The sequence below is a fragment of the Echinops telfairi genome, unplaced genomic scaffold (genome assembly GCF_000313985.2).
Source record: "Echinops telfairi isolate 266 unplaced genomic scaffold, ASM31398v2 ScPeMD7_7469;HRSCAF=8507_1, whole genome shotgun sequence".
Classification (NCBI taxonomy): Eukaryota; Metazoa; Chordata; class Mammalia; order Afrosoricida; family Tenrecidae; genus Echinops; species Echinops telfairi.
The window spans coordinates 19964480-19986441 of NW_022111373.1; the positions used below are offsets into that span (position 1 = coordinate 19964480).

Sequence of the window (21962 nt, forward strand, 5' to 3'; positions counted from 1 at the left end):
ATAATTTATAAATTATCAAGGGTTCATGAGGGAGGGGGAGGGGAAAAAGGAAAACGAGGAGCTGATTCTAGGAGCCCAAGTGGAAAGCAAGTCTTGAGAATGACGAGGACCATGAATGCATAAGTGTGCTTTACACAATTGATGTATGTGTGGATTGTGATAAGAGTTGTATGCGCCCCAATAAAATGATTTATAAAAAGAAAAAAAGAAATGATGGTGATGATTTATATACAACTCTTTCAAAAACTATAGAAGTGTATGTCAGGTGAATTTTAAATCAAGAAAATTACTAAAAAAGAAAGAAAGAAACCAACATTGTCTAATGGGTGCCATGAGTGAAGGAGGAAACGTTGTTGCTTAGGGGGTATTGAGTTTATGTTAATGGTGGTGGAATAATTTTGAAAACAGAGACCAATAATGGTTGCAGAACATGAAGAGTATAATCAATGGCACTGAATTATACATGTTGCTGAATTGGAGAACGTTTTGTTGTCTATTTTTGCCACAGTAAAAAAGTAAATAATTACACTGAGTACAAGGAAGAAGAAAATGTTCTAAAATTGATCAGGGTAATGACTGTTCAACTCTTCTTGACGTGATCGAGCTATTAAATTGTAAAGTATATAGATAAAATGGCAATGAAGCGGTTTCTGTAGACAAACATCACAGTCGTAGACACCCACAGGGGTAGTTTCTCTCTGTCCTGCAGGGCTGATACGAGTCCGAAGTGGCTCAATGGCAGTGAGTCTGGCCCCATTCGTTCTGGCCCCACAGAAACATGGCCTAGGGCTAGAGGTGTTGTCACAATGAATACAATGGTAATGTAGACATAGCACTTCAGCTCTTCACTGTCTTTGATGCCGGAAGGAATCATTAGCACACTCTCAAATGCAGTCTCTACGATGAGGCCAAGAGAGGAGCAGAGGAAGTGGCGGGGGAGAAGTAGTGGTGCTTCATGTAGGTTCCGGAAGACCTCTGGGGAAAGCCGCTGCTTGGAACTTTTAAACCTCAACGAACATGTTAATTTAGGAGCCCTGGTGGTGTAGTAATTTTGCCTTGGGTTGCCATCCACATGGTTGGCAGTTCGAAACCACCAGCAGCTCCTCAGGAGACAGACTGGGCTTTCTACTCCTGCGAACAGTTACAGTCTCAGAAACCCACAGGAGGTCATTATGAGTCAGCATTGACTCCATGGCAGTGCGTTTTTTGTTCTTGTTTTTAACATGTTACTCTACAGACCTAGCCTAAGAAAAGAGAACAGACAATTTTGTAGATTATACACCTGTTCGGGTTATAAAGGGCCCTGCTGGCTTCCTGGTTAACAGCTCTGCACTCAATCAAAAGGTGAGTGGCTTGAGAATGTCGGCTGCTCTGAAGGAGCAACATGCTGCAATCTGCTTCCACAAAGATGATTTCCTTTCAGACTCCATAGGGCAACTCTCCTGGGTCCTCTAGATCGAGGAATTGCAATCGATGCAAAGGCAATGGGAATGTTTACGGTTACACAATGAAAAACGAGATCATTGGAGTGAGAAGAGGCTGAGGTGGGAGAAGTGAGTTTCCAACGTTTTCTTCTCCAAACTCCAAACGCACTGCCATAGTCTTGATTCGGACTCATAGCGACCACCCTATGGGACACAGAACTGTCCCTGTGGGTTTCTGACACTTCCTACCAGAGTAGAACGCTTTGTCTTTCTCCCTGGGAGCAGCTGGTGGCTTTGACATGCTGACTTTGCTGTTAGCAGCTTAATGGGTAACCACTATGCCACCACAGACCCTGCCCTTAAACATATGATTAGCACTCTGGAGGAATATTTCCGGTGGGATCATTGTTTCCAAGGCAGGGATTTGCTATGCAGCCTCCTACTGAAAAGTCACCTGAGGTCACCTGCCCCGCATTTTCACGTGCTGGCTCACCAGAGCAGAGCTTTATGATGGAGCACAGAGGCTCCATTACAGCAGCTTCTTCTGTTTCACTTCGTTATACTTTGGTACTCAGCTTTGCTTCACTGTCTTCATGTGGTGCAATCAGCTTCCTCCATTCTCCCATGGGTGTAAGAAACTTATGAAAGCAAATCCCAGTTGTGAATCTTTCTTTCATTACTCTTGGGAACTTTGCCAGGCTTTATAAAGTATGCTAAATTGTGCTTAGATACTGAATGGATCTGATTGTTTTAAATAGTGCCCACAACATGGGCATTTTTCTATGCATGCAATTGTAGCTTGCTAATAGATAATTCACCTATAATTCTATGCAACAAACAACAAACCAAAAGTCTAGCCTGCTTCAAAGAAGAGACTGCCACTTACTTTAGGTATCTCCAAGGGCTTTCCTGCCTCTCTCTGCCTTCTAAATTTTAGTGGTGGGCAAATGCTGCCCTTTCGGGCCTTGTGCGGTTGAATGTTCTGAGAATCACCTTTATTGCGGGTGCTGCTGTTCACTTCATAGATCGGCTATGAGGTGTGTGGTTGAGAGGTGGAAGATGGGTGTTTGCTTCTTCCCTAAGACATAAGCTCAATGCTGCAGTATGACACAAATGTGTACCTTTTAGGTGGGAAGCAAAGACCTGGGGAAACAGGATTCAGCCGGGAAAGAGGGCACCCCTGCTCTGGAGCAGGGAAGTCACCCTCAGCTACCTGGCTGACGTCTCTGAATTCCTGCTCTTGTGCCCAGATAGCAGAAATCGAATTAGTAACAAAACACATTTCAGGTCAGGTTTATAACTTAAAGTTATAGTTTTTGAGAAGAAACTAGTGTCTGTAGTAACAAATACCAATGGCTTGACTAAATATCTTTTTAATATTTAGTGCTTTAATACACTTTTCAGAAATATTCCATTGGTAAGATTCACTCCAGGAATAAGTAATCAACATCTACCCCGACAGCTTGGGAGTATACTTTATGAGTGAATAATCATATAACTATCACTTGGAGAACCCTTACAAGGAACACAGATTAAAACTTTAGCTGATATTTTAAAGGCCAAAACACTAAGTCAATGTTAAAATATGATTATGTGCTTCTATTTAGTACCATCATTACAATGACCCTCTAAGACAGGGTAGAACTGCTCTTGTGAGTTTCCAAGACTGTAACTGTCTATGGGAGTAGAAAGCCTTGTCTTTCTCCCATGGACCTTCCGGTGCTTGTGAACTGCTGATCTTGCAGATAGCAGTCCAGTGTGCAACCCCTACATCAAATCTGTACATTTAAAATATATACAGACACACACATATTTATTTCTGGTGGAAAAATATAAAGCAAGCATACATCCACTCATAATTTCTATTGTCTTTCCTTTCACCGAATTAACATGTGCCTGCTGTCTAGTTAGTGATTTTCCCTTCTTACTCCTCGCTTCTGTGGTAACCATCATTTTTCTGGGTGTAAAACTTTTGTTTTTGTAACGAGTCTACTGTAATGCTAGTGCTGGGATCAGTGGTTTCCTGATCCTAACCCTTCGGGCAGTGGTGCCATGTGGTTAGGCAGGACATGGCGTGGTGACCAGGGAGGCTCATGTTCTCCGCTTGTCAGTGACTGGGGTTAACATGGACTCTGTGTGCTACAGATCTCAGACAGACTGAAATGGTGGGAAGTGACTATTTCCTTGGCACTTAAAGACAAGAAATTGCGAACATTCTCTTGGAGTTGTAATAACTCAGCACCAACTTGTCTTTTACAAGAAAAAGAGGGAGGATAAATCTACTTGCTATAAACAAAGTCATCCTCTGCAGTTGAAGCACACTGGGAAGGCTGCTGAAATAATAGAGTTGGACCTAATTTTAAAAGGGCATTGGAAAGAAATTTAGTTTCTTTGCTCTCAAGCGGTGACCAATTTAGAAAAGTAAATAGCAAACAGAACCTCTTGACAGGGCTGACATTCTTTAAGTGTGATCTTCATTGGCCCTGTTTTTCCTACAGGAGAACTATGAGTCAGAATCAAAGACAGGGCAGCAGTGTTGGGGCTTATTTTCTCCTTTATAGGGAAATAAATTATCGGGCACTAAAATGAGGATGGAGTGCAGTGGTTCTCAACCTTCCTAATGCCGTGGCCCTTCAATACAGTTCCTCATGTTGTGGTGACCCCCGAGCATAAAATCATTTTCGTTGCTACTTCATAACTGCAATTTTGCTACTGTTATGAATAGGGCAACTCCTGTGAAAGGATCGTCTGGCTCCCCAAAGGGGTCGCGACCCACAGGTTGAGAACCACTGTCTAGTATCTCCCTGGATCTAGTGTCTGTTACCCCACTTTTCCCCAGAGCTCTACTGATATCGGGCCATTCAGTGGCTGTGATATCTGGGGTATCCAACCCAGAAGATGGCTTGCCACTGCCCCAATGTTATGGGGAATCTCTGCTATCTGACAGGAGTCGTTTGGACTTCAAGCAAGTTCTTGGGGCAAGATTTGAAGGGCTCACTCAGAGATGAACACTTAGGTTCTTTCCTTGCAGTGGGAGCTCACAGGCAAAACGAAGCAGGTACTACAGTAAACTGGATGTTCTTTCTGTTCATATTCCTGCTCTAGTCTTCATTTCTATGAGGAACACTTATTTCTGCTCGAAAGCCCCATCTTTGCTCTACTGAATGAGTGAGCCAAGCCAAGTTCTCTCTCCTTTTGTATGATTATGAGTGAATCAAACATCGGCTACATCTCAGGATTACAGTACAGCTATGAAACCCCCTGAGTCTTCCCTAGTGGGAAAGAATCAAGAGAGAGAACTTGCCAAATGAAAACCCTGAAAGCAGGGGGTCCACCCGTCAGCTGCCAGTGTACCATGCAGAGTGGCTTGTGTGTTGCTAACTGATTTATTATATGATGTGATGTGATACGATATGATAAATGTGGTGACTCTTTTGTTACCACCAGGTATACTCGATGGTGAACAGCCTGCAGCAGAACTTCCAGCAGTAGGTAGGAAGATTTTACAGTTGAATTCTCAAAATGAGCCAACAAAGATCTTTGGATCATAACTGAATATCGTGCTGTATAGTGCTAGAAGAGGAGCCTTTAAGGTCGCAAAGGTCTCAAAATAACGCAGTGGCTGCACACCAAATATGCTGAAGCTGGGACAGAAGAGGACAGGGTGTTATTGTACTGCACACAGGGCCACCGGAGTCAGACCATTTAGGGAAGGGGAAGTATGATGATGCTTATTTAAATACACTGACTAATTTGGGTCTTTAAAGCAGTTATTGCTGCAATCAAACTATTACATCTGCTAAGTTCTAAGACTGAGCCTCCAGAAAGATTAAGTTGATTCAGGAAAGTGCAACCTCTTAGCAGATAGCTAAGGAGGTCCACAGTCTCATTTTGAATTCAGATTTCTGTAATCGTAATACCGTAGATGTTCAGTTTTGTTCCCTGGCTTGTAAAGTTTGGACTATTTCTGACAGGAATCTACTGGGTTGACTATCTGTTCTCTAGTTCCTGCAGGACCCTGGAAGAAAGGAGAAGTATTCTCTTTCCCTTCCCAGAGAGTTTGCCAAGTCTTTTGAGTCTCCTTGCCTCTAGATTTTCTAGTGGCTTCTGTTTTGGGAAAAAAGAAGAATTTTCCAGGTGCTGGAAAATATGCCCAATCAAAGATGGAGGCGGAGCATGGGGTAGAGGGGGAATTCTAGGTTGGGGATAAAAGAAGAGGTCCCATCCCAAAGTCTGGCAAAGGAAGTGGGACTTCTTTCTTATTCCTTTCATACCCAAGAAGTAAGAATCTCAGCCCTCACCCAAATTCCTTGCCCAAGTGTTGTTGGAAGCAGCCCGGATGCATGCTTTCAGGCAACAGAGAGCCTGCCCCAAGCAGATCACTGGTGGTCAGAAAAGAAGGACTCTTCCCGGCTCTTCTTTCAAAATACTGGGTTAATGAGCTCCTGCGGGACATCCTTAAATGAGCAGGATTTAATTTCCTGGAACAGATTCAATTTGATCAGAGGGGAGTCGGGGTGGAGATTGACTTTCTCAGCACCACAGTGTTGTGGACTAAGATTCCTACTCATAACACCTATACTCCCACACAGACATCCACATTCTTTGAAGAATGTGGAAGAAAAGAGTACTGAAGTGGCATGCCATTCTTTTGAAAAGTATTTCAAAGCGAGAGTTTGTAAGATACACTTGGGTGCTTAACTTTTCTAACATCAAGTCTGTCAAGTGACGCTGACTCTCCCTCTGCTCCTTCCATTTCACTGCTCCCTGTTTCCTGCACTGCCGGAGAACTGGACATATTCTCTGAAGAGAACTATGCTGTTAGAGGACTTTGTTCAAAGAGATTCCCCAGCCATTAGAGACCTCCCAAACCAACCCTCTCTCTTTCTTGTCTATGGCCCATGCATTTTGAATGGTAAACATCTTGTCTTAGAAAATCCCTTGCTTTGCTGCTGAACACTCACATTGACTGGTACTATGGGCTTCATATCGCTAGAGACATTTCCAACTGACCAGGCCTGGCTTTTCCCATGGTCAGCAGGTGGTCGCAACAGGAGTTTTTATCCTATATTCAGCAACGAAATAAAACCCAGCTCTGGTTCAAAGTTCCGATTCTGATCTGAGCTTGACGCATTCCACATGTGACAGGAAATTTAATTTCGATACTTGCTTGGTACTTGACTTCATGACAACAAAGGCTGAAAGCCAAAGTCAACAGGGGTCATAGGGAGTCTGTGAACTTAGTCGGTTCTTCTACCCTCTGGTGCTGGATGAAGGCCCCCCACCACACACACACACACACACACACACACACACACACACACACACACCAATGCGGCACTTGCTACCTTCCTGTGACCTAGTTAATAGTCTGCACCTGCTGCTGTTTGGGGGAAGAGATGTATTCTGCTTTCTTCATGCCAACCCCCAATCAAATGCCCATAACTTGGATGTAAGGCATGATTTAAAAGTGCACGCCATTCCAAGCAAAGCACATGGCAAAGCGTGACATCCCACCCCCTAGCACCACATACCCATACCCTGCACTGTTACGCAGCTGCCTCTCCAATCAGCGTGCTCGAGGACAGACTGATGCCGCTGCTGTCAGTGCCCCACAGGTGCAGTTTCAGATCATCTGAGATCAAGCAATCAGCTCCTCACAGGCACGGCTCTCAGTACCCACGGAGCATGCCATGCAGGAGGCAGCTTCGAGGACACCAGCTTACTCCAGGCCATTAGGGGCACAGGAAATGATTGCGCCCCTTTGAGTTTTACTACTGAGAAAAACCGTTCAGTTACTTGGAAACATTTTATTCGGCAAACATACGTTTTGGTCTATTTAACCTATGCTATTCTGGGAACAAGTGTGACATTTCTAGCAGAAACAAAGCATACACTAATGTTCCTGGTAACAGGACAAATAATGGCAGACATAGCGGTGCATGGTAAAAAAAAATTGGTGTGCAATGGATGAGGGTGACATGAATTGAAAGTTGAATTTGGTATAACGGAAAGTCTTTATACCTCCTCTAAGGGGATTTTAACCTTATAGCAAATAATAAGCATGTGAGTCCTGTGTCTCCACTCGGCAGTTTAACTAGATTGCCCAGTGGCTATTCTGGGTCACTCCATTCCACATAGAGAGTTTCCCATTTTGGCTGCTATCCTGGCTTTTGATGGCAGGGCAAGCACAGCACAAGCAGGAAACTTTGCCTGAAAAGCTGTTCGTGGTTCTCATTCGCTGGATGTAGGCCATAGATTCTAGTGCACGAGCTTCCAATAAATGCAAGTATGAAATGCAGCTCACAGCACCCGCTGCCCTTCCCTGCGTTTTGGCAAGCACTTCAGACTTCTATAGTTTTTTGATCAACACTTGGAAGGCTGACTTTGAAAATACCAATGTGGAGGTCTCTGTGGCATATTCACTCAAAGGTCATTTTGAAGTGGAGTGGTTATGATTTGGAAATGGCGTTTCTATTTACATGCTTTTTAACTGGGCATAAGAATAAATGATTCAATCACACGAAGAGAATAAACTCCTCTTGAGGCAGTGTGGGTGCCAGAGAAGGTTCCTTCTCATAAGGACCGCAGAAATGCCTCCTTCTCCAGAATCTCTACTACTGGGGAATCAAGCCAGTCAGATAAATTGAGGAGCCAGAGTCTCATCTCTCATGAACAAGTTTCTCTACTAAAGCATTTGTCAAAAGAAGAACAAAAGGTATGCACTCTACCATGACGCATCTCATTAGAAATGTGCATTTGGCTTCCCAGGCCTCCCTTTGGAGTTTTCTGGGGATTTCTATAACAATGTCAAGGGCTAGAAACTAGAGCAGAATACATCTGAAGCAATGAAAAAAGAGAGTGTCCACGTGGTACTCACTGCCTTATTCTTTCCTTTGCTAGACAAGCTCAGGGAACCTCCCTTGGCATCTGCTGTCTTCTTTCCAAGTGAGGTCAAGGGCGGCGTGGAGAGCTTCAGCTGGCTGAGCGCCTGATAGTTGTTGTTATTGTTCTGGTTGCCACTGAGTGTTTCCATGATGGATCGGAAGGTCCCAAAAGGCCTTTTCAATCGATCCCCCGATTCACTGTTGGTGGAGGTCCGCTGGGGCGTCCTGCCCCTGTCTTTGTCCTTTTCCCCATGAAGTTCAAGGTTGGGTTGCTCCATCTGCACCACAGGCTCCTCAAAGGTAACTCTGAGTTTCAAGTTCTGAGATGTGCGGCGCTTGGAAGATGGAGACTTGAGGGCGCTCTTGGGGCTTGGGGCAGCTTTCTGTGCAGCTGTGCTGTCAGAGCTGGGCTGGGTGGGGTCTCCAAGCGACTGGTTTGGATCAGTATTCCCAGAGCCTGGGTATTGGGTTTCCAAGTCTGGCTCACTGCTCTCTGAGGTGGGAGAAGGGCTATGGCCATCCAGAGATTTGGAAGTCTTGATGCTGAAAGGAAACCTGCGTCCTGAAGCCAAGGTGTGCTTTTTGATCATCAGGTGTAAGCTTTCTGCACCGTCCACACTCTCCACAAGGGGCTGCGGCCGGGGCCTGTCAACCTTTCTCACAGGTGTGGTCTTGGGGTCCTCAGAATGGTTCGAGTCCGTGTCAGACTCGCTGAGCGACCTCTGCATTAACTGCCGCAGCCTGGCTAACTTCAGTTCTCTCTTCTCGGGGGGAGTCTTTTTGGCATTTCTAGAGCATGCCTGAGCGTCCTGGAATTTCAAGGACAGCTTTTCTTGGGTACAGACATTCTCTGAGATTTCTTTTCCCAATAACTGGCGCAGGATTTTATCAGAATCCTCATCTTTAGCCTTGGTCCTAGCTCGGCTGGACGCCGAAAGGCTTCCCAGAATCTGAATCCCCTCCTGCACTCCTGGGAGGCTTCTGGCTATGGTTTCATCGTCCGCGTCGGGAGGTTTCCACTGGGAAGTTCTGGAGGCTGGTGAAGACGGAGAACTGGAAAGAGGGAAAAGGGCATGAGAGATGATTTCTTCCAAAACCAAGTCCAAACTCATGGCTAGCGAGCGGATTCCAGCTCCTAGTGAGCACACAGGAGCGGTTAGAACCACCTCTGTGGCTTTCTGAGAAGAGACGGGAATCGTTCCGGAAGCAGAAAGCCTCAGCTCTCTCCTGCCGAGTGGCTGGTGGTTTTGAATCGCTGACTTTGCAGTCGTAGCCCAGCACATGTCACCAGCATCGACTCAATGGCAGTGAGCGTGGCTTTTTGGCTTTGGAGATGCCAACATTGCTGGTATTACCTGGGAGAAGAAGGGAGTGACTTGCCCTCTGACCGCTGGGCTTCTAGAAGCTGTTGGAGTTGGTTGTGCAGTGTGACACGTTCTACTGTCTGTCTGGGGGAGAAATACACAAACCCTTTAATGCATGGCTACTATGACAAAGGAGTATACTTCTGTATTTTAAAATGATAACTTGCAATAACTGTTCAAAAGCCTTAAAAATAGGCATAATCTTTAGGTTCACAGTTCAGAAATTTTCCTAAGGAACCAACCAAAAGTACCTAAACAGACATTTGTGATTTACAGTAGTGAAAATCTGTAAACAACCTAAATCCTCACTAATAAGGACTGAGTAAATCAATTTTGATCTTTAATATATAGCATTTATTTAAAATAATAATAAAATTCAGACATCTAGTGACATTAAAATAAGGCTTTCTTGACAAGATTAATAAGTAAAATGGGAGCTATAAAATATTATGTGGAGTATAATCTCATTTTTTAAGGAAAACTGTCTAGCTATATATCTCTCCAGGAGCCCTGGTGGCCTAGTGTGCTATGAGTTGAGGTATTAACTGCAAGGTCAGCAGTTCAAAACTACCAGCTGCTTTGTGGGAGAAAGATGAAGTTTTCTGCTCCTGTAGAGATTTTTAGCCTCAGAAATCCACAGAAGTAGTTCTGCTAGGCCCTGTAGGGGTGCTTGGAGTTGGAATAGACTCACAGTGACCTCTTTTTAATTTTTTTATCTGTATATATAAGAAAGAATATATACATGAATTTATATAAATAGAAAAAATATGTACAAATATGCACTCCAAAATTGTACTTACTATTTTTAAATACCTGGCTTATATTTAAAAAAATTAATCATCAGAACTGCTCTAGATTGAATTATGCGCCCACCTCCCACAAAGGTGTGAGTCCTATTATACAGTGGTTATAATACCATGTTGGAGTAGGATTTCTGTTATGTGAATAAGTGAATATTAGTGTAGGGTGTGTACTGCAAGGTGTGTCTTAAAACACTCTCTTTCGAGAGCAGATCAAGGAGGCCAGCAAGTCGACAAACCGACTGTCATGGCGTGTACTGCAGCTCACAGTGGCCACACCGGGCAGAGGAGCACTGCTTCAGAGCGCTTCGGAGACAGTACATATTCACTGGCGCAGGCCACCTCATCTTTCTCCTGGGACTGCCAGGGGATTTGAACCACAAATCTGGTAGTTAGCAGTCTTGCACTTAAGCTCACTGTACCACCAGGGTGCAGCAAGCACGCACGCATGTACAAAGACCTAGGGAAAGCCAGATGCCATGTCACATGAGGATCACTAAGGAGTCAAGGAGCAGAAGCCAAAAAAGAGAGGAGGGCTTCTCCACAAAACCCAGAGAAAGAGAGTGAGCCTTCCCGTAAAGCCAGGGCTGTGAATTTGGACTTTTAGCCTCCTAAAGTGTAATAAAATATAATTTTCTTTTTTGGTTAGCTAAAGCCAGCTACTTGCAATATTTCTGTAATAGCTAACTAGCTGGCTAAGATAAAAGTGAAACTATCTATTTTACATAAAACTGTATTTTATTATAGAAGGAAATGTGTGGCAACACTTCATATCCTCTAGAAATATAGCATGTCTATCAGAACATGGTTTAAAGTTTAAAAACAATGTGCTAAAAATGGCATGTTAAAGAAATCTACCACCCATTAAGAAAACCCTATTAATGATTATAGAATTTCTGACTTTACACGAATGTAGAGTTACCTACTTGACTCTGAAAGATGAGGATCTCTTCTCCCAGAAAGATTTAGTGTGGGAAACCCTACAGGGAGCTGCTATGAGTTGGAACGGACTCAATGGCAGTTGATTTGGTTGGAGTTTGGTTATTATTAGTGTGATAGGCAGAGTAATGGTCCCTCAAAGATGTCTACAGAAGAATCCCTTAAACCCAAGACCATGTTAACTTCTATGACAAAAGGCAGTTAAGGTTATTGATGGAATTAAGGTTGCTCATTTGCTGGTCTTAAAACAAGGAGGCTGTATCCTGGATGATCAAGTGGGTCCGCTATAATCATGCAGATCCTTAAGGGTAAGAGGAAGAAGGCTAGGTCTGAGATTCAAGCTGTGAGAAAGACTTGATACGTAGATGCTGTTCTTGAAGGTGGAGGCAGAGGGCCATCCGCCAAGAAAAGCAGCAGGCTCCAGAAGCTGGAAACGACTCAGTTTACAACCATTAAAAATAATAAATAAAAGACCTTTTCCCATATCCACAACGTACTGCTTCTACCACCAACCCCCATAAGCAGAAATGGCCTCATATTCAGAGCCACCAGAAAGGAATATCGGTGGTGGGGGTGGGGGAGGGGTGTACTTAAAAAACTCATGGGTTAAAAATTCCCCCGTACAACACGCTGGCACTTGGATTTTAGTTTGGCAGGATCCATAACAGATGCTTGATCTGCAGAACTCCAAGATAATAAATGTGTGTTGCTTTAAGACCCAGAGGTTGCTGTAATTTGTCGTCGCAGCAATAGAAAAGGAATCCCATTAGCATCAAACATGCTGGCAGTTCTCCTGAATTCTCGTGGAATTAAATGAATGAGTTACAAATGTTCTTAGAACCACTGCTGAACCTTAGATACTGGCTTGAGGAAGCTCCGGGTCCTCCCTGCCAAGTGTTACTTCCCACACTCAGAAACGGTTGGCAGCCCAATGACATTCTGCGATGGCAAGTTCTGCTCAGACTCCATCAGAAGCCCCAAGCAAAGATTCCGGTTTTGTTGTTTGTTTGTTTGTTTGTTTGTTTGTTTTCCAGAAGTGGTCATTCTCAGTCCTAACATTCCATCCCTAAAACCAGAGAAGTCTGTTTTCACTTATCTTCTTCATTCTGGCAAATTTACCTGCTGACAATGTCATGGTCTATAGCAGGAATCAGTTATATTTTTCGTAAGGGTCAAATACATCAGGCTTATGAACCCCTTGATCTCGTCCGCAGTCAATTCTGTTGCTGCAGCATGAAATCTACTAATAATGCTGCTACTTAATTTTGTCACTGTAACCCTAGGAAATAGCACAACTGAATGTGTGGCTATATTCTAATAAAACATTATTAATAAAATGTTGCATTAGACCATAGACTGGATTTTTAGAAACAAACAAAAAAACCCCAAAATGCATTAGAGTATTATTTTATTCCCACTTTGCTAGTTAGTATAACATGTCAAGTTTTTGAAAAATATTTAGTGAAGGGATAAAACAGATGATGGGAAATAATGGTATGCTTTTACTGGATTTTCAAGTGTCTTAAAGTTAATTACGACATCTTTAAAAGTTAATTATTTCAGAGCAATTTGGTTGGCTGATGATTGGAATCCCATTACTTAGAGGCAAGCTCAGTCTGAATTGAAAAGAATGATGTTGGACTAACTGAAAGGTCAGTAGTCAAAACTACCAGCAACTTTGCGGGAGAAAAATGAGGTTTTTTTTCCCTTAAAGATTTATACTCTCAGAAATCAACAGGAGTCATTCTGTTCTGTCCTATATAGGTCCCTGTGAGCTGGCATTCACTGTACGGAAATGAGTTGGGTTTTTTGGTTTTGATACTATTTAAATGCTAAAGGAATAATGACCATAATAATGGATTGCTATTTTTTGGTGACTGTGGCAGTTATATAATCTGTCAACTTGAGGAAGGCGTGAAGTCTGGCCTGTCAATCATGCCGCAGCTTGATGACTTCATTTGGAGGCACAACGGAGATAAATTGTTCACTGGAGGCAGGACACCGTCACTCCCTGTGAGACATTCCTGTTGACAAGATACATGGAGCTACTCTAGATGGCCCTGGAGCTGGAGAAACCACGTGGAGACCCCTGCCAGTGCTGAGATGCTTCCATTGCCACTGGATCCACAAGACTTTCTACCCACTGGCCTGTGATCTTCCTGCACTCAATGTCATTGCATGTGTTGTGTGAGTCTGAAGAAGAATTTACAGACTGGTATTGGACATATGGGTTAATATTGGACTTATGGACTTGATCTGGACTGGGCTGGGATGTTTTCTTAATATACACTTGCTCTTTTATATCAAGTTCTCTCTTACACACATGTGCGTGTCTATGAATTTGTTTCTCTAGGCCACCCGGACTAACACATTGCCCTCACGTTGTCTCTGACTCAGAGTGACCTTATGTACAACAGAAAAAAATCACTGCCTGGCCTGGCATCGTCCTCACACCTGTTATGTTGGAGTCTATAGCTGCAATCACTGCATCAATGCATCTCGCCGAATGTCTTCCTCCTTTTCCTTGGCCATCTACATTTCCATGCATGATGTCCTTTCCCAGGGGCTGGTCTCTCCGAATAACGTGTCTACGGTACATGAGATGAGGTTTCATCAGCCTTGACTTTAAGGAGCGTTCTGGCTGTACTTCCTCCAAGACAGATCTGTGTGCTCTCCTGGGAGTCCATGGTACTTTCAGTGTGCTTTGTCAACACTGTGCATCAAATGCATCAATTCTTCTCCGGTTTTCCTTATTCACTGGCCAATTTTCACATGCATATAATGTGGGTGAATTTATCATAACTTGGGTCAGGTGCACCATAGTCCTCAATGTGAAGTCTTTGCTTTTCAACACTTTGAAGAGGCTCTTTTTATTGATTGGGATTAAGACATATATTAATCATTCCATAGTTCAAACATGTCTAGCAGAACTGTGCATTTGCTACCACAATCAGTTTCCAACTATGTTTTTCTATTTGGCATTGATATTCTCCTTGGCATTGTTACCCCTTCCCTCCACCCTCACCTCTGTGTCCCCTTTCACCAAAACCCTTCTTCCACTTGCTGAATTTATAGGGTCATTGGTCCTGGTTTTCACACACCAAAAAGCAAAGAAACATATACTGCAACTTCAAGAAGGTGACCCCAATGATATAACACTCTGCCCTTTGTAGGTGATTGAACCAACGCAGTATGGCGTCTGATCTCTTGACTGCTGCTTCCATGAGTTCTCTTAACTGCTACTTCATGAGCATTGATTGTGGTTCTAAGTAAAATGAAATCCCTGGCAACTTTAATCTTTTCTCTATCATATCTGCTGGTCCAGTTGGGGGATTGTTTTTTTTTTGCACAGCAACCTTTGTTTTTTTATTTAAATAGGTGGATCCCATGTGACTCAAGGACTTGCTGACTGTGGAAATTCCAAAAGGCAAAAAAGAGCATCCTCCGGGCAGTAAGGGGCGTGTCGGGCTGTTCGCTACAAAGTTAGCAGCTCGAAACCACGAGCCAAGCTGCTCTGTCAGGAGAAAGACAAGTGGCCTTTCCACTCCCAGGACCACTGAAGGTCTCACAACCCCACAGGGACAGTTCCACTTTGTCCTTTGGGGTCGCCATGAGTCAGAACTGACTGGAATGAAGCCAGTCGCTTCCTTGATGTCAAATGCGTGTGGACACATGCACTGCCATCCCCTGGGTCTGAGTCATGGCGAGTGACCCTGTAGGACAGAGCAGAACAGTTCCTGTGGGTTTCTGAGACCGTGACCCTTGACGGGAGTAGAATGCCTCCTCTTTCTCCCACGGAGTGCCCAGTAGTTTGGAAGCGCTGACCTGGAGGTCAGCAGCCCACTGTGTACCCTCTACCCACCCCAGGGCTCCTCTGTTTGGGCGGAGATGTGATTTTGCGGTTTTTGTCATCCTGGCTACACCCTGATGGTGGTGGTGGTTTACCCTGGGGAAATCCGAAGCCCACATGCTTTCCTCGGGCCCTCAGTCTCCAAGGTCATGACTGCGTCCAGGGCCATCCTTCCTCTAACGACTGGGGGTCCCCGCAGTCTGGATGAGCCATCCCTGACTTGCCCTCTGGAGATGGACATTCGGACAGCATCTTGTCCAGTGGGGGAGCACACGCACGCAGACAGCACGTGCCAGCTGGTTTGTGTAGGAACACATTTCAGGAGTGGAACCGGGTCACCGAGGTGCTGTGCATAGCACTCTGAGAGGTGTGGCCATTTCTGCTGCACAGGGCTGTCTTGTCACAGTCCCTCCAGCAGCGGATGGGGAGGCCTGCTTCACTCACAGTGAGAATTTAGCCTTTTTGGTTTTAATATTGGGTTTTGATCCACACTAACGCCTGTAGTTTTTACTTTCAGCAAGCTGTCTTGGTTTTCAGCAAGTAAGGTAGCCTCATTGGTATATGTGAGGCTATTAATGGCCTTTGTTCAATCCACGTCCTCTTAAGAATCCAGCTTAAATTTATGGCAGCTCCCTACTGAGACAATGCTGTATCAATTTGGATTATCTTCAGAAAATTTTTACTTTATTACTTGGTATTTTCCATATTCTGTTGGGTTACTTTTCTTTGGAATGGACACAAATATGGATCCCTTCATTAGTTTGCCTTCCAAATTTCTTGACATAGACTAACGAGTGCTTCCAGTATTGCATCAATTCCAGGAGCCTTCATTTATTGCTAATGCTTTTAGTGCACCTTGGACTTCTTCCTTCAATACCATTGGTTCTAGATCATATAGTGCCTCTTGAAATAATTGTTGGTTGAACACCTTTTTTTTGGGCACAGTGGTTCGGTGTATTCCTTTCATCTTCTTTTGATAGTTCCTGTGCATCATTCAATGTTTTGTCCCTGGAATCCTTCAATATTTCAACTCAATGCTTGACTTTTTTTCTACCTTTTCTATTGGTTGTGCTGAGCTTGTTATTTTTTTTAGACTTTCTAATTATAGGTCTTTGTACATTTCATTATAAAGCTCTACTTTGCCTCTCAAGCTGTCTTTTGAAATTTTCTGTTTAGCTCTTTTACTTCATTATTTCTTCTACTTTATTTTAGTTACTCTATGATCAAGAGCAAGTTTCAGAGTCTCTTCTAAAATCCACTTTTGTCCCTTCTTTATTTCCTGTATTTTAAGTGGTCTCCTGCAGACTTCATTTAGGATGTTCTTCATGTGTGGAAACACACAACTTGTCTGGTCGTTAGTCCTTAGTGTTCAGTTTGTCAAGCCTGTTCTAGAAATGGTCTCTCAATTCAGAGGGATATACTTGAGGTCATATTTTGCCTTTCATGGACTTGTAATTTTCTTCAACTTCAACCTCAACAATTGGTGGTCTGCTTCATAGTCAGCCCCTGACTTTGCTTTTGGCTGATGATACTGAGCTTCTCCATTGTTTCTTCCCAGTGATACAGTAGATTAGATTCCTGTATAGCCCATCTGGCCAAGTAAACATACATGGTTTTGAAAATGACTTGCAACATTCTGTTATCTCCTTTTTCATTTCTATCACCTAGCCAATATTTTTCAACTCATTAACATTCTTCTTTCTCTCCAGCTTTCTCATTCCTATCGCCGTAATTGTGAATGCATCTTTACTGCATATCAGATGAATTTCAGACTGAAGAAGTTGGGAGACACATGACAAATGACAGAATGGTAGGGAGACTTTCACTGCACAAGGAACATATATGAGTACATGCCTAGGCTCATAGCTTAGTGCTACAACAGAGCCCAAAGTTGCCATTTCTAAATAGCAACCACATTTGCTCACTCTAAAGAGTTGGTAATGGTATTCTAGTAGGTAAAGGCACTCAAGACTACCTACTATTGAGAATACTGAGATGAAAAGGCGTTCTTTTCCATTTCTCTGCTTTACTTATGTGGGTTCCTGGTACCCTGGGGCCTGACGGGCCGAGTGCTCTGTGGCTATCTATACAAAGTCAATTTCTCTATTCAATTTTAGATTTGTCAAGTTCACTGAAGCACACAGAAAGTAAAATATTACAATATAACATAACCCCTCGTATTTTATCTTGTCAATGGCCTAAGCACCTCTGAAAAACTTGACAGCATTCGGCTCTGGAGAGAACTGAAGAACTGTTGGCTATTAATATGTGTGGATTTTATCCCAGCATCAACAGAGTGAGTTGCCAAGACCCTGACCTGGAAGAATTTGCCAATAAGACAGCAATTGTAACTCATGAAAGCTGATCAGATTCCATGGTTCAGAGACTGGAGAATGTTTGTGCTGTTTTTCCTGAATATGAGCCTTTTACAAAAGTATTTGACTGGATCATTTAGAAGTTCCTCTCTAGAAATGTCTACATAGTACTTGACAGCGTGGACCCTGGGGCATGATGGCATCACTTCGGGAAGGCTACTGGGCAATCTGCAGAGCCACTACCCACCTGTCAGTGGAGATGTCTGGGTTGCTGTGCTGCCAGGCAGCCTTCAGTGGACCCGAAAACAAACTAGGAGGACATGCCTGGCAATCTACAAACAAAAACCAGCCCCCAAAACTCCACGGATCACAATGCTCCCAGTTGCAATTGATCACAAGAATTTGGTAAAGAATGAGGCAGCATTTCATTCTATTGTGCATGAGTTCATCATGGCTCAGAGACAGTGCAATGTCAGTTAACGGAAACAGCAGCAAGTAGGTAATGCCTATGTACATTTTTATGTGTGCATGCCCTTTGCTTTCCATTGGGAGCCTTGGTTTTGATGACTGCTGGACTGCTACCTGCAAGGTTCAAACCTACCAGCCACTCCTTGGATAAAAGATAAGGTTATCTGCTCTTGAAAATATTTGCAACCTTGGAAACCCTTTATAGCATAAATTCCCAAACTTGTTTGACCTACCACCCTCTTTTCAGGGGAAAAAAAAATTATTCTGCACCTCGTTCTGACCCCACCTCCACAATGAAGATTTTTGTACTATAGCCCCTAATCTAGGATAAAATATAGGTATCTGTTTTTTGCAGTTCCCCTGGATCATTTCCCCCAACCTCCAGGGATGGTACCATCCACTTTGGGAAGCACTGCTGTATAAAGGTCACTATGAGTCAGCATCAACTTGATAGCAGGGAATATTTGGATTCTACAAATTCACTTTTTGGAAATGTATCTTTAGAAGAAATATACATGCGCATAAAGACATATGTACAAAGTGTTCACAGTGGCAAGATAATTTATTAAATTATTAATGTGTGTATAACTGGACAGAGGATGCTCTGAGCTAATTTATTTACAATATCTTATTGTATTTAAGGTGAAGATTTTCACATAAAATTGGGTTCCTATTTAACAATGGCTACACAAACCATCAGTGAGACTGAGTACCTTGTCTCTACCATGTGTCATTATTCTCGATGGGTCCGTTCAGGATGAATCATTTCCCACACTCTAGATTCTCTGTCCCCTGTCCTCCCCATGTCCCCATTTTTGACACTTGATCTCATGTAGATACTTTTATTTTTTTAAAGGGGCTCATTGCTCATGGTGATATTCTTTATTTTGAGTCAATCTGATATTTAGCAAAAAGATGACCTCAAGGATAATTCCAGTTGAAGGTGACCTCAAGGATAATTTCAGTTGAAGGAACTTTTAATGAGTGAGTGATAACTCCTTTATTTTGCCACCTTAATTAAAAAAATAAGTAAAAACCTGAACGGAATAAAGATATTATTCCAGGTATGGGGTGGGAGGCAGAAGTGGGGGTGGGGGGTGGAGAAGTGTGTGTCTCTAGAGGAGGGGAGTGGTGAACGTCTGGCACGAGGCCTGTATAAGGCCCATGACATCATCAACATCAGCTAAAATCACACGGGTCATCCAAAGAAAAGTCGTGCCAGCCATCACACAGGGACACATTAATTAAATGCTTAACCAAGTAAAACAGGCTAATTTTTAATTTGATCATTTTTTATGCCCGTGAATAATGTTATAACTATCCAGATGGCCATGGCAGATGAAAGGGTCCCCACCCCTGCTCTACGAGAATAGGATGGAAGTAACTTTCTTCTGGTTTCAGCAAGGAGACAGGGGATCAAAGGCTACGTCATATTATTAATGAACTATACTTATCGTCCGGTTTCTAAAGCTGTAAATCTTCACAGGAGAAGAAAACCTCATTTCTTCCACAGGAAGCAGCCAGTGGGTTTGAATTTCTGATCTTGTGGTGAGCCGCCTGACAGTCACGCACTTCACCGTCAATCCTCCTAACCCAGGGCTTCTGCATGGAAAGCGTGAATCCTACCCTCTGAACCTGGGTTCAACCTATTCTGAGTCTGACTCCGTTCTTAGGGACCACACATGACACTTACTCCTTCAGCTGCTTGGTTAATTTAACCACCTGAGAGGCCAGGGACATGCAGGTCTCCACCACTACCAGGTATCGGGAGCACAGGGTGTGGCCATGCCGCTCAGCACTCTGGGAGGGCTTTTCCCCGGCGTGGTTCTGCATGGTGACGTTTGCTCCATATTCAACCAAGGTCTGTCAGAAAATGTAGAGAAACGTAGCTATCAGAAGATGTAATGCCATTATAGCAGAATGCTGAATGAGACTTTCCTGTATTCCCAAACCAGTTACAAGGGCCCACATTGGGGAGGGGGGTGGTGTACCATCATTACAAAAGAGAGCCTCTGATGAATTTTCACCTGCTGAAAGCATCAGATACCTTCCCACTTCAGAACCTACAAAGGGTAGCAGAATCACGTTGGACCAAGACATCGCTGCTTCCTCCAGTGTCCACCCCGAGGCTGACAGAAAGGAGAGGGCTGAGAATGAGGAGGTTGCACCTGCCTTCAGAAGCCCTGGCTTTATGGAGTGTGCAGTGTTTGGGGTGAGATAGTCTATAGGAGAGAAGTTCTATCCAGATCACCCATGCCATGCGAGGATGAGGAGGCTCCCCAGGGCCCTTTGAACAGCCCACTCACGGGCCCACTAGAAAGTCAGTAGGTGAAGACCTATCACAAAAGGCACTGGTGGAAACCACTGTGTGCCAGAGACGCTCAGGGTGGGTGCCATGGCCTTTCCAGGTATGCAGAGAACACCCCAAACACCTTTTTGTCCCTAATGCTGGGGTTGAGAAGAGATAGGGAAGAGGCTAAAGTGATGCGTCAAAAGTCCTGAATCTAATCTGACTTAGGGAGGGAAGACTTTGAATCAGACCTGAGATTGAAATTTTAAAATGGTCTAGAGTACATTTTCATTGACGAAAACCAGCAGAAAGTTGCGGAATCTGGCTGAGATGTCATTAACAGGTAAGAGAGGTCGGATGGGGCGTGGTTAAAATCAATCATCGAAAAGAGAAAACTAAAACCAAAGTTGTTTTGTATTTCTAGTATGAGAACATTAGATTTAACAGAGAGACAGATATGCCGATATTCCTCAACCATCCCAATCTGAGCTACTTTGGGGCAATCTCATCATGGGACTGTAGGCCTCTGGGTCTATTTCGGTAACAGGCCATCTTCTTTCCCTGAGTTCCTTAGACTCAGGTCATCAGGCACTTCATTTTCCTTTCAATGGATGATCACTCACCATGACAAGGGCAATTCTCTAGTGAGCCATTGCCACCTACCTCCCAAGAGTGCTACAGCAAGCACGTCGTCGGAGATGCTCAGTGGAAACACACTGTGACGATGGCCTCTCATCTCTGACGCTGCGTGTTTCTTCCCAAGGCTTTCCTTACTCAGCCCCTCTTTACTCTGCAGAAGGCGCCGCTGCTTAATTCACTCACTTCTCTGTCTCGTTTTTATCATTTAAAAAAATCTCTCACCCAGTGGATACACCCTCTTCCAAGATTGTCTGAGTTTCCACATCTACTGTACCGAATCTGGTGCCAAAAACATCATTTGTGTTAAGTGGTGTGATGAATGCTCTGAAAGGCGAGATCACTTATCTTCCAAGGTGATTAATATTTCATACATTAAAAAGAAAAATAACTAAAATCCCAAATAGAATTAAATCATGTTAACTGGTTTTCTTTGGCTTTCGGTCACTTGTTAGATGAGAGAAGGTTCATTTCAAGATTACCAAACATGAGTGTTTTTTAGATGGAAAAAAAGCGTACCTTTTTGGTTTTTATTCAGTTATCTTTCTGTCACAGAAGTAAAGCTAGTCCTTTAATCTTTTTGCAGATCCTGGTAATAATTTTAAAATTTCTTCTTTATATTCTCTCCAACTTCTTGCCACTCAAGTTTAAACTTGGTGCTTCCAATTACTAGATGGAAGCTTTGCCAAGAATAGTGGGAAAAGGTTCAGAAATGTGGGATCTTTCTATCGGCTTCATTTTCTGCATGGCCTTTTGCTTGTATGTCTGCTTTTCTGCTTCAATCAATCTCTTGTCTTTTCTGTTCACAGTGTCTCCTGTGACTTCGGACACTTTCTGAGCCTCTCAATCTCCTGCACACCTCCTCCTCCCTGCCCAACTTTCTGCTTCAGACACAGTCTACTCTCGGTCCAGTCGGACCTTGGTGAATACTTACTGAATAAACAAAAACACTCTGTGAGTCTTGATAGAGAAAGCAAAGCAGACAGCCG

General features: G+C 43.5%; 1 protein-coding gene across 1 annotated transcript in view; it reads right to left on the reverse strand.

The window, feature by feature from the left end:
* The window catches only part of LOC101643974 (synuclein alpha interacting protein), a 111542-nt gene that overhangs the window by 10101 nt on the left and 79479 nt on the right, over positions 1 to 21962 (reverse strand). The window contains exons 7-9 of the mRNA XM_004696966.2: positions 19741 to 19910; positions 9667 to 9759; positions 8305 to 9364 (exon numbers count right to left, since the gene is read on the reverse strand). Of these exons, the coding sequence (XP_004697023.2) occupies positions 8305 to 9364; positions 9667 to 9759; positions 19741 to 19910 (1323 nt within the window). The remainder of the gene's footprint in view (positions 1 to 8304; positions 9365 to 9666; positions 9760 to 19740; positions 19911 to 21962) is intronic.